The sequence below is a fragment of the Patella vulgata genome, chromosome 5 (genome assembly GCF_932274485.2).
Source record: "Patella vulgata chromosome 5, xgPatVulg1.2, whole genome shotgun sequence".
Taxonomy (NCBI): domain Eukaryota; kingdom Metazoa; phylum Mollusca; class Gastropoda; family Patellidae; genus Patella; species Patella vulgata.
The window spans coordinates 80531896-80544898 of NC_065883.2; the positions used below are offsets into that span (position 1 = coordinate 80531896).

Below are 13003 nucleotides of genomic sequence, written 5' to 3' on the forward strand. Positions count from 1 at the left end.
GTTGTTTTAGAAATCAATAAATAATAAGACCATTGATAAAAATATTCTGGTTCTGAGATAAACCACGTCACTTGAAAAATAGAAATATTTCATCCTGTTGACAGGAAGTAAACCTGTATAAATATTTGAATCAATCTATAGACTCAATTATCAAGTACACAACCCTGATATATGTTAATGATAATCATAAATAATACTGGATAATCATACATTCCTATAAACAAAACTTTCATGTGTATAGAAGTCATTTAACCAAGTAGCCCACACCAGATTTTTGGTAAGGATTGTCTGAGATTATTCACCTTCAACATCCATGTATCAAAGATTCCAGCTTTTCCTGCTGACATCATTTTTTTACCGAGTGTACCAAATAAAACTTGTTCTCTTTGTTCCAGTAAATATTGTAAATATTGAAAACTCGATAAATCTTCTTTCGGTGCCTCAAGTTTCTTGGGTTTAAACACTGTTAATCTCTCTTTAGCTACTTTCTGCATCAAAACACTAAAATAGTAAAAAAAAAACAATTGGCAATTTTACCTTAAAGATACATTATGGGAGAATAGATAAAGAACTGGAAGTTCTCATTATAATAGTTAAAAAATAGATACTGTAAAGGGAATTTGCTGGAAATTTCAGTCAAATTGCTCTACTCTGAACCAAGATATTTGCGATTCAATTTTAAGCCAAGCCTCGATCATCATTACTAAAGTCTATACGATAAAAAACATAGTCTTGATTATCTATTTCTTGATTTAATCATTTATGAGCATTGAGCAGCAGATCAGATCCTAATCCACTAAATATCACAGGCTAGCGATGACATGGAGAGTTGATTATGGTCTGGATAAGTTAATTAATGTCTAATTAATAATTCAGATAACATTTCAGGCCTAAAGAACGACCTGCAATAAGCAGATTTAGCTCTTGCATAATGTATGTTTAATTAAAGTAAAGAAAACGAGATGATTAGGGCGAGTTCACACGACACAAACTAGGTCATTTTGGGACTAACATATGGTTTAATTTTATTTCAATAATTCACTTACACGTAGGGGGGTCTTTAGCAGTGGGAGGAAACCGGAGGACCCGAAGAAAACCCACGAGGTTGGACAGACGACCCTACACCTTGTCAGGTACAACCGGGGAATCGAAACCAAGCCACTTAAACCATTCGACGACCCAAAACCCTACCACATTAAAGATCCCTTGAAAATGGAAATAAAGAGTAGGCCATATAAGGTATAACGTACCTATTATCACCCTCCGCTGTCATGGCAGCATGAGCTAAACCAATAAATACACCGAACCTATTACACGACAGATAACCTTGACCTCCACATCTTTCTCTCGATATTGACGCCACTTCTTCTGTATTCCACGATGCTATAGGTTTAATAACACAACACATTGTCACAACCTGTCAAACAATTAACTTTATTAATCAGAGAATAATGTTATACAGGCATAACACAACACATTGTCACAACCTGTCAGAATGATTAAACTATTGGTAAATCATAGAATAGTGAGCAAAAAATAGTAAATAAATGGTGAAAATGATGAATCGAAACATAACTTATTGCATGTCATTAAATGAAATGGGGTTTAACGTCCTACTGTTCTGCTCCTATACTGGGCTAATGAAGACGGGCATACGCCATACAGTGTGCTATGAGGGAAATTTTGCCCGGGCAGGGACACTATCGCCTACTCTTATATCGAATTCCAACTGCCAGGGGATCTTTTACGTGCATTCCAATATATACACGGGACCTCGGTTTTTCGTCTCATCCGAAGGACTAGACAGCTGTCCTTGTCAGGCCCTCCGTCCTGCATCACTGACACGGGGGAACCACGCCGGAAAATCTGGATGAACTTTCTCGGCCAATGCAGGGATCGAACACCTGACCTCCAGGCTAGCGAGCCAGCGTCTTACCCACTTAGCCATGTGATCCCCCTGCACGACACTAAAGCGTGAATAAGCCAACAGGGCTGGTGTTAACTTTGATGTCACAGTTTCATATCAATACTAATATTTGTGACTAACATATGGTTCAATTTTATTTCAATAATTCGCTTGGGTGTAAGGGTCTTTAAGAGTGGGAGGAAACCGGAGGACCCGGAGAAAACCAATCAGGTTGGACATGCGACCCTACTCGACTTGTCACGTACAACCGGGAAATAGAATAACAAAGACTGATGTGTTACAGATTCTTGCACTGTAATATATATTGAGCATCGGTTTTTGAAAATTGTATTTGTCATTGTTTGTTTTTCGGATTCTAGTAGCTAGTGTGGAATCAGGCTCTGACTATTACTAGCATCAAGCAATAAAAAAACGAGTGAATTACCTCAGGATGTTCTGATCCATCCTCTTTCTGGAACGCCCACCGATCTTTAACATAATCCAAACCAAAATTTATAGCAAATGTATTAGCTAGAAGTGGGAGTAAAGCTCTTTGTTGTAACTGATAGGCTAAGATAGGTGTGTCAGATTTACCTTAAAATAAAACAAAGATAAATGAATAGAAGAATACATACACAAGATCATACTCCTTGCATTGTTTTGTTTGATTAGACCAGATCCCACTCAACACTGCCTTAATGAAAGGAGATTTCTGTTCCAAATTATGACTGGTCAATAGTCTGATTAACAACCAATGCCTTACTGCGTAACAATGTCAATCGGGTTTAAACTGAGCTCCACATTGTTTACATAACGTTACGTTATGACTCACGAAATATTTAAGCACGATCAACCAGTGAATAGCAGAATATTGCCGAAAAACTAATAGAGTGACAAACAAGGCCATCAACGGTTACAATGTAAACAATACTGTTTGGAGACAAACAATACTTTCAACAATTTTAATACCTTAAATCACTGTCCCAAGTTTTAGGGAAGACCCCAGATTAAACAAAGGGCCGTCATATTGCTGTACTGATAGACACACTCCCTCAAAGGCTCAATTATCATAAGTCAATCCAGCAATGGCCAGAGAGGGATTTCTCGGACCATTGCTTCAGGAATATGGTTTAACTGTAACATTAATCAGGTACTTGTAGAAATCCCTCTCTGGCCTTCTGGTTTAGTATGGGAAGAACTGAGTCACCATGATAAAATCTGTAAAGTTTACCTTTTGGTCCAACAGTAAGTCTGGTGGCAGCATATCTCATGGCTATAGTTAACGAGGCTTTAGACGCACCTTGAGCCATGCTAGCTATACATATTCTACCTGATAATAACTGATCGGCTACGGTTAAAAACCTACAATATATAAAACTTGTTAAATACACAATAACTGATCAGCTACTGTTAAATACCTACAATAAATAAAACTTGATAAATACATAATAAAACAATTTCACTGAGTAAAATAAACATAAAAATAATATTTTGTTATAAATGCTTGGCAATAATTGTGATATGCAATGTCAAATCGATACAATGTATTGTCTCCCTACTATTTAACCCCAACTGTATAACAGATTGGATCTTGCCTGTACTGTACCAGGGAACCTTCCACCTTATTTACTGTATTTTCATTAAGGAGTTTATTTGTCACAGTCTCTGATCAATGATACTGCTTCTATAGACAAGTGTTTTCCAGACATGTGAGTATTTCTTTTTAAAGATACATTATGTAAGATTTAGATAAAGAACTGACAATTCTTGCTATAATAGCTCAAAAATAGATAACGTATAATGAAAATTTCATTCAAATTACTTCATTCTGAACCAAGTTATCACTATTTGTAGTTTTAACAAGATATGTGCACTGTGGTAACCAGGGCACTGGTATATTCAAGACTGAACCTCGCTTTCCCATCTTTAAATTTTTAAATGGCGAACTATTCTAATCTAGTTCAAATCTCGAGTATCTGATGCCATCAAGAGTTGATTATGGTCTTGGTTTTTTTTTATAAATGTCTAATTAATAATTTAGATAAAATTTAAGGCCTAAAGAAAAACCTGCAATAGGCAGATTTAGCTCTTGCATAATGTATGTTTAATTGCCGATGATTAATACCTGTTTCTAATACCATCAATACTAGACGTGAACGTTCCATCTTCTGCTACATCAGACCAACGATTTAATAAATTCTCTCTTGGAACTCTCACATTGTCAAAAAATAACTTAGCATTATCAACTCCATTGCCAGACATTTTATATCTAAAAATAAACAAAAACAGAATGAAAACCAAAATTAAAATGATCTGATTCAAGTTATAAATGAGAAACTCTTTTTAAAAATATGATAAACAATATCCGAACATCCCCTATTTCAAAACCATTTTTATATAACCAGATCTATAAATAGTAATATTAGTTTTTTTTCCATCCGAACAACCAGACAGCTGCCTTTGTCAGGCCCTTTGTCCTGCATCACTGACAAGGGGAAACCACATCAGAGAATCCTGATGAACTTTCACGGCCAATACCGTGATAGACCCCCCCCCCCCCCCTAGGCTAGCGAGCCAGTGTCTTACAAATAAAAGAAACCCAGACGGCACCTCCAGGCTAGCGAGCCAGTGTCTTACCCACTTAGCCACCATGGCTCCCGTACAACTAATAGAAACCGAGAATTATAAGTTTAAAATCTTACCCCATATCTTCTACTCGTACTCCATCTTTTACTTTCAAATTCTCATCTCTAATAGGAACCAAAACACCATGGATACCTGATATTATAAATATACTTAATCGGAACCAAAACACCATGGATATATCAGATATCATAAATATCAAAATGCACTTTTGTCCAAAATTTACCCATAGAAAAACAGAATTATTTTAATGAATTAATTCTTTCTCTATTCCCATCTATAATTAATTCACATTAATTATTTTATTCTTAAAACACCTAGGAGGGTAATTTCAACCCCTGAATAACTTTCATGTCTATTCAATAATTTATATAACATTTCAGGCTAAAAGAAAGACTTGCAATAGGCAGATTAAGCTCTTGCATAATCTATGTTTAATAGAACCCAAGTAAAATTATAATCTTTTATATAACAAAATAAAAACCTCACCATACTTTTCACCATTAACAATGAGTTGTGAAAAAACAATACAATGCTTAGCATGAACAGCTCCATTTGTAATCCAGTATTTCTGAGCTAATGTTGATGGGGTGTTGACGATAAATTCTTTAGTAGCCGAATCATAAGTTGCTGTTGTCTCCATTTCCACTGCATTGTTACCGTAACCAAGTTCAGTCAAACCAAAACATCCCACGTCATCCAGTGTATCAATACCTAGTAAAATAAATAAACAAATGACATGTGTGTTAGTTTTTATAATAATAAAACTAGGTCATTTTGGGACTAACATATGGTTCAATGTTATTTCAATAATTTTCCCTTGCGCGTAGAGGTCTTTAACAGTGACAGGAAACCGGAGGACCTGGAGAAAACTCACACGTATGGACAGGCAACCCTACTCCTTGTCACATACAACTGGGGAATCGACAGACCTTATGATACAATGTGCATGTGCTGACCATTCGGCCATCCACCCCACCCCATCACAGTAACAGTTCCAACAATAAAGTATGATCTGAAAAATAAAGGTATGTAAATCATTTGATTTCACAGAAATGGAGCTAGGTAGAAGATGGTGCCCATGCTTTTGTAGATTTCCTAGAAACCCAATGAGGTTGGGCAGCCAAGCCTATTCCTTGTCACGTTCAAGCGTGGAATCGAAACTATATTACTTGACTCAATGATTGACCTTATGATCTAATGCGCACGCCTCAGACGATTTGGCCATTCACCCAACCCCAAAGTGTTAACATTACTAACCTTTTAGTAGTGTATCATGATTTGGCCATTCACCAATCCCCAAAATGTTAACATTACTAACCTTTTAGTAGTTTATCATGATGTCTTTGGGTTCCTAATTTTAAAACAGTTCCACCAAATAGATTGAACTGTACGGTCATCTTGGTTGTCATGGCAGGATCAATCACTGATGCCAATTCATGAGCAGCAAAAATTCTCAATGGATTATTTTTAAAGTCAAGAACTGAGATGAAACCAGCATCACAAATTCTCTTCAATCTCTGAAGAGCAATATCTCGCTCTTCAGCCAGAGTAATATTATACCGTGGTATCATCACAGGTTCACTCACAAATTCACGAAATTTTTTTCTCATCTCATGATTGTCATGATCTAAAAGTTCTGTCATTTTTTCGACATTAAAAGAAGGTGGACTCTTCTGGGCGATTTCCTGTCTTAGTTTGGGTGGATTATCTGCGTTAGGTACAGCAGACATCATACGCTGTGTTGGTGCAACCATTGCTGGAAGTATCTGATATCCCTGAGTTAGCATCTTTCTTGTAGACATGACTGCTGCTCCCTTGGATATAACTGATACAGATTGTCGCCACATTGTAACACGCTGAAATATGCAGAATAAATGTAAAGAGAGGGATAGAGAGAGAGAAATGGGGTTTAACATTCACTCGACCCAAACAAGGTTAGTTCGGGACTAACATATGGTTCAAATAAAAATCAATACTTTAGCAGTAGGAGGATACCGGAGGACCCGGAGAAAACCCATGAGGCTGGCCTTAAAAATATCTTTGTTTCACCAAACCCGACCCACAATCGAGGAGAAGGGTCGGTAGGTCGTTTTTTTTTCAGATTTTTTTTTTAAAGTCAGAGAAATCAATACAGAAAACTTATTAGCTGTATACTACAGATTCATTAATTTTGTTTAATGAATTTTGGGTCTGACGTAAAAAGTAACGAACTTAAAGTTTTTATTAAACTTAAGAGCTAATTTGACAGCTTGATAATTTTCCGGGTGGAAACGACGCCCCAGAGACATAGAGGCAGAATCATTTCGTGGGAATGGACGTGCTTTCGTCTGCAACCATTTTGTTGAGAAGCGACACCTGTGACGCTTTCGTCTTGATTAACCAGTTTCAATAATAAATCAAACCATAGCCATAGTAAAGGGAAATAACTCTCGTGATATATTTCAGGTTGACACACAAAATAAAATAAAAAGATCGTGGAAAAGTGCAATAAAATAATTTAAGTCGGGGGTGGTTTTAGTTAGTCGGTCGCGTTAGGCGAAACAAAGATATTTTTAAGGTCAGCCTGAGATTGAACAAGGCGACCCTACTCCTTGTCACGTACAACCGGGAAATCGAAACCACGCCAGTTGACTCAATGACTGACCTTATGATACAGCGTGCACGTCCTAAACATTCGGCCATCCAACCCTAAATGTAGCCTAGGCGCATGTTGGGAGCCATTATTATGATAGCTCAAGCAAGATTGACAAGTACAATTAGAAATATTGTACATAATATAAGTAATATTTTACTTGCAAAAATGTCAAGGCTAAGGTCATTTTTTTTGTCACTTAAAGATACATTATGGGAGATTAGATGACGAGTTGGCAGTTCTCACTATAATAGTTAAAAACTACATAATGTAAAGGCAACTGAAGTCGATAAGACAAAACTAACAGTCTTGATTATCCATTTAATCGTTAATCACGAAGGAAAGTTTTGCAGCAAATCGGACTGCAATCCAACAAATATCGCAGGCAAGCCTTGACATCGAGAACTGATTATGGTCTGGATAAGTTAATTAATGTCTAATTAATGGTTTTTATAACATTTCAGGCCTAAAGAAAGACCTGCAATAGGCCGATTTTGCTCTTGCATAATGTATGTTTAAATTTTAAAAGTTTGGTTCCTTGTTTTTATATGGTACCCATTTTCTAAGAACTAATTTATATTGTTGCTTCTATTTAATTCTTTGTCTTTATGTAACTCTCGGGGGAGTTCCGAAATGACCTAGTTTGTGTCGAGTCTCTCTCTCAAATAACTCTCTGGCACTAGAATGCTTTTCAACCTCAAAATTGTTATTTTTGGTTTGTTCATGGACCTTATAATAATATTACATGTTTGTACATCATAATAAGGTCCATGGTTTGTTGTTGTTGTACTTGTTTTAGTTGTTTATTTGTAATTTGTCTTCCTGTATACTTATTATTATTATTATTAACAGGTTTATAATTAGTGTATGGTCTCAGATTTTATTTGCCTATTTTCTAAGTAACTAGGCTAGTTTAGATTTCTTTTAAGAAATTCTTAGAGTTTTAAAGGAGCTAAATCGCTAATATTTTGGATCTAGAAATTGACACAAATGGGTCGCAACGCATATAATAATGTAATGTGAATGTATATAAACTGATTTACATTCAATCGTTTCTGTTTTTACTGCAATTTCTAATCAGTTATGTTCGGTGAAATACGCCAGAATCTCAATCGAATGGCAATCTCTAGCGCCTGGTTATTCCACTCTATACCGATAGTATTTATTGCACATGCTCTCCAGATAAGAATATGGCGTCACCGATTGACATGACTTGTGGAATATATCTAGCCTCTTTCTACGAGTCCTTTGTTAAAAATGGCACTGAAATGCACCATGGTACACGATTCGTGTACCAACGGTAAAATGTTTATTTTGACTTAATTATAGGATATCAGAAGCCCATCTTTTCCCCGTAAGGTCACAACATCAATGTTGATTTAAATTGACAAATAATTTGTGTTTTCAATGTCGAAGATTTTGGATGATATTGAGTTAGAGACTTAGCTACTTTAACTCTAGCCTTTAGCCTTGGCTAAAAAAAAAAGTACACCGTATTATCGTTGCCCTTAAGGCTTATAATACATTGTTTTATTCAATATTGTACAATAAACCACTGACACTGACACTCACACTGCCTCAACCTATAAAAATTAATGTAGGACACTTCATGATGACCCCAATTATATCAATAACCTTCGCATTCGGCACTCTCTCTTGCATTAATCGCGCTTTTTTTTTTTTTTTTTTTTGTTGGTTTGTGCACACTTCAATTTGTGCAAGCCAGCCCTCAGGTTAAAATTAAAAAAAAAAAAAATGAAAATTCGTCTGCTAAATTTACAAGCAGCGTGATGACACAGTTACTGTGTTAGAGTTGAGCCTCTTGGTTTTGACCGACATTTTGCTTGTTCTGCATGGCAACCAAATATTGGAATGTAATATAACAAACCTTTCAAACACAACAGACTTTGGTCAAAATCGTACCACGAAATTCCGATAAAATCTGTTTTTGCACGAACTTTGCACCGTCCACCAACAACTGTTTTCACGACCTAAACTTCCGGTTCAAAGTCTGCCGATAAAAACGTCACAAACATTCGGTACATCCTCAGGTAGAAACTATTTGATAAAATTCACGAACGGATCATACGTATTGGTAGCAAAGCAGATTGTTTTGAATGTTTTTTTTAAATACTACCAAATATTTTATTGCTCCAATATAACAAAATAAAGAAAGGGCCCTGAGGCGACATGTACCTTATATTAAGCGGCAATTTGTTGCCGAAATGATATTATTAAACTCGGTACAGCCGAGTGGAGACAAGACTCGAGAATCCAGACATAATTTGCTTTAGTAATTGTTAGTAATTCAGTAATTCATCGAACGGACTAAATGATTCAGACTACCGTTTCCAACATTTGTTCTTCCGGTTCAACGAAAACAACATCCTTTCTTCAGGTTTAAGCGTGATTCAGTGTTTTTGATTCTAGAATCGACAATAAATATGGCCGAAAACGACGAAAAAATTCAGCATTTCATCGCCGTAACAGGCGTCGATGAACAGAGAGCCACATTTTATTTGGAATCGTCGGCCTGGAACCTAGAAATGGCAACTGCCAGTTTCTTTGAGGATGGCGATCAGGATGATGTTGAAGAAATGCAAATGGAAAGTGCGGACATTGAAGAAATCTCACAGCCAGAGATGGCAACAGCTGCAATTACAGGGCAGGGACAATCTAAAGATAAGAAAAACAAACCAGCTTCTAATTCTAGATTTGGCACAATATCCAGTTTTCAGCAACAGTCGTCTGAATCGGATTCCAGTGAGGAAGAAGGTCAGGCGTATTACGCAGGAGGATCGGAACGCAGTGGTCAGCAAGTCATTGGACCCCCAAAGAAAAAAGATAAAAATGTTGTTGAAAATCTGTTTAAGTCTGCCAAAGAACATGGTGCTGAAGCCATAGATAAACCAGAGGATCGAAAGTCTGCGTTTTCTACATTTCGTGGCACAGGTTACAAGCTCGGCCAGACGGACGATGATTCTGAAACAGTTCAAGGTGGAGCATTGAAGACAGCACCTCGGCAGGTGGATATGGTCTTGAAATTATGGAAAAATGGGTTCAGTGTTGATAATGGACCCCTACGTGAATTCAAAGATCCAGGGAACAAAGAGTTTCTTGATTCTGTATCGAAGGGTGAAGTTCCCCGTGAACTTATCTCCATGGGTAAGGGAGGAGAAGTCAGTCTCAACATGGAGGATCATCGAAATGAGGATTTCGTCAAACCAAAAGGACAATTGAAAGCGTTTACAGGTGAAGGTCATACATTGGGAAGTCCAGTACCGAATGTTGTATCTAATGCTCCCAGTACATCAAGTGCTAGCAGTGCTAGTAAACCTGTTTCCGTGTCTGTTGACGAGAGTCAACCTACGACCAATTTACAGATTAGATTAGCTGATGGAACCAGATTAGTGTCAAAGTTCAATCACTCTCATAAAGTCAGTGACATTCGTGGCTACATCGTTTCAAATCGACCACAGTACGCAGGCACAAACTTTGTCTTGCAGACGACATTTCCTAATAAAGAATTGAGTGATGAATCACAAACTTTAGTAGAAGCTAATCTGATTAATGCTGTGATTGTGCAACGACTAAAATAAAATTGATTGGACTTGTTATTGGAGTAATTATTTTATTTATAAATATAGATGTTATTTGTACCTGTCCTAACTACGGTACCATACTTCATGTATAACTAACAACTGATATTCTTTTGGTGAATTTTAAAAATAGGATGACAGGTAAATGAAAGTGGAGGAGAAACAATGGACTAATAAAATTCTTCAGTTCATGTTAACAAGGGATATTGAACAAAATGGAGCTTGTTTTTTTTTATGTTTGGAGGTGGTTTTTCGGTTATCTGTCATCAACTGTCTATGAAATTAAAACATGATACATTTAAAACTGGTTGAATTTTGAAGGATAACAATTCTATTTTTGCACTTGATTATGTTTTAATAGTCGAGGATTGATTATACCAACTATTGATTTGACTGTTTAATTTGTTTATTAACCCTGGGAATCGGGCACATGTCAGAATGTCAGTCACAATCCCTCGGATACTTGTCACCTTGTCTCTCACAGATTTGGCGTATTCCTGTGTTTTAATTGATACAGTAAACCTCGCACAAGTCGGATCTTGGCTCAACTTGGATAAAATTGTTTGGACCCGTTTGATCCTGCACGTTTTTCTTATTAAATTTCTGCGTGTAAGTCGGATATTCGCTCAACTCGGATCAAAATGGTTGGTCCATTTGATCTAATTCCAGTCTTTTCCCTTTGCCTAAGTTGGATCGGCAGTATGTTCAAAAATTTCACTGTCAGTTTCGCCTGATCTGATGGTCTAAAACGGGGTTACTTTCCTCTATCATTTTGACTCAAATCAGCCAATTTGACGCAACGCAATAATAGAATTTTCCCTGAAAATTTGAAACTCGCTGTTTCCGAGAAAATTTAGGACATTTTTGAAAGACGGCGACAAAACGGAAGTTATCTGCTCGCACCAAAACGGAAGTTATCTACTCACACATACGAACAAAAGCTTGAAATGTGCCTTCAAATCAATTATTACCCGACTCTTGCAGTTTATTTCTAATCAAGCTAAGATTGGATTTCGGTCTTCGGCTAACTCGGATCTTCGCTCTACTCTGATAAATTGGTCAGTCCACTTAGATCCGACTTATGTGAAGGTTACTGTATTTACACGTCCAACTCAGAGTTAAAATGCCAGGTACCGGTACTAGTTTACTGTATTTACACGTCCAACTCAGAGTTAAAATGCCAGGTACCGGTACTAGTTTACTGTATTTACACGTCCAACTCAAGAGTTAAAATGCCAGGTACCGGTACTAGTTTACTGTATTTACACGTCCAACTCAGAGTTAAAATGCCAGGTACCGGTACTAGTTTACTGTATTTACATATCCAACTCAGAGTTAAAATGCCAGGTACCGGTACTAGTTCAGTATTATTGTGCCTTACAATTTGTCAGCCATGTAAGTCACAAGTAAAATGGTTATTTCGAGACAGACCTGTTTTTATTATGGCCCGGAAAAAAACCCTCAGACCTAATTACTCGGCATCTTTCAGTCTGCAGATGCACAGTCCCACCTGTAGCTGGATCAGGTTAATTGGGAAATGAAAGGACATTGGGCTAAACATTTTACTTTTCTACAACTGTAAAAAAAAAATTATCCTTCCCAGCCCCCTCCACCAATAACAAGGTGATGGTGCCAGCCCCCCTCCACCAACAAGGGGATGGTGCCAGCCCCCTCCACCAATAACAAGGGGATGGTGCCAGCCCACCTCCACCAATAACAAGGGGTTGGTGCCAGCCCCCTCCACCAATAACAAGGGGATGGTGCCAGCCCCCCTCCACCAATAACAAGGGGATGATGCCAGCCCCCTCCACCAATAACAAGGGGTTGGTGCCAGCCCCCTCCACCAATAACAAGGGGATGGTGCCAGCCCTGTTCCACCAATAACAAGGGGATGGTGCCAGCCCCCTCCACCAATAACAAGGGGATGGTGCCAGCCCCCTTCCACCAATAACAAGGGGATGGAGCCAGCCCCCCTCCACCAATAACAAGGGGATGATGCCAGCCCCCTCCACCAATAACAAGGGGTTGGTGCCAGCCCCCTCCACCAATAACAAGGGGATGGTGCCAGCCCCCTTCCACCAATAACAAGAAGATGGTGCCAGCCCCCTCCACCAATAACAAGGGGATGGTACCAGCCCCCCTCCACCAATAACAAGGGGATGATGCCAGCCCCCTCTACCAATAACAAGGGGATGGTGCCAGCCCCCTTCCACCAATAAC

At 37.9% G+C, this 13003-nt stretch overlaps 2 protein-coding genes across 2 annotated transcripts; one reads left to right on the forward strand and one right to left on the reverse strand.

Annotated features, from left to right (window-relative positions):
• Positions 1-1454: 1454 nt before the first annotated feature.
• LOC126821302 (uncharacterized) lies at positions 1455-9194 on the reverse strand. The gene is made up of 8 exons (XM_050549705.1): positions 9073-9194; positions 5871-6408; positions 5039-5263; positions 4609-4684; positions 4032-4175; positions 3138-3268; positions 2352-2500; positions 1455-1487 (listed from the first exon to the last, which is right to left on the reverse strand). Exons 2-8 carry the CDS (start codon positions 6397-6399, stop codon positions 1455-1457), a joined length of 1287 nt encoding a protein of 428 aa, XP_050405662.1. The 5' UTR covers positions 6400-6408; positions 9073-9194.
• Positions 9195-9537: 343 nt separating this feature from the next.
• Positions 9538-11176, forward strand: LOC126822544 (NSFL1 cofactor p47). Its single transcript, XM_050551490.2, has one exon. The coding sequence runs from the start codon at positions 9629-9631 to the stop codon at positions 10781-10783; it is 1155 nt and encodes a 384-aa protein (XP_050407447.1). The 5' UTR covers positions 9538-9628; the 3' UTR covers positions 10784-11176.
• Positions 11177-13003: the final 1827 nt, after the last annotated feature.

Excerpts from the sequence above, each read along its gene's own strand:
- LOC126821302 (XM_050549705.1), bottom strand. The coding sequence starts at position 6,399 with ATGTGGCGACAATCTGTATCAGTTATATCCAAGGGAGCAGCAGTCATG. Across the intron at positions 4,176-4,608 it reads GTACGAGTAGAAGATATGGG|ATATAAAATGTCTGGCAATG; the intron begins GTAAGATTTTAA and ends GTTTATTTTTAG. Across the intron at positions 3,269-4,031 it reads ATTGATGGTATTAGAAACAG|GTTTTTAACCGTAGCCGATC; the intron begins GTATTAATCATC and ends TATATATTGTAG.
- LOC126822544 (XM_050551490.2), top strand. The coding sequence starts at position 9,629 with ATGGCCGAAAACGACGAAAAAATTCAGCATTTCATCGCCGTAACAGGC.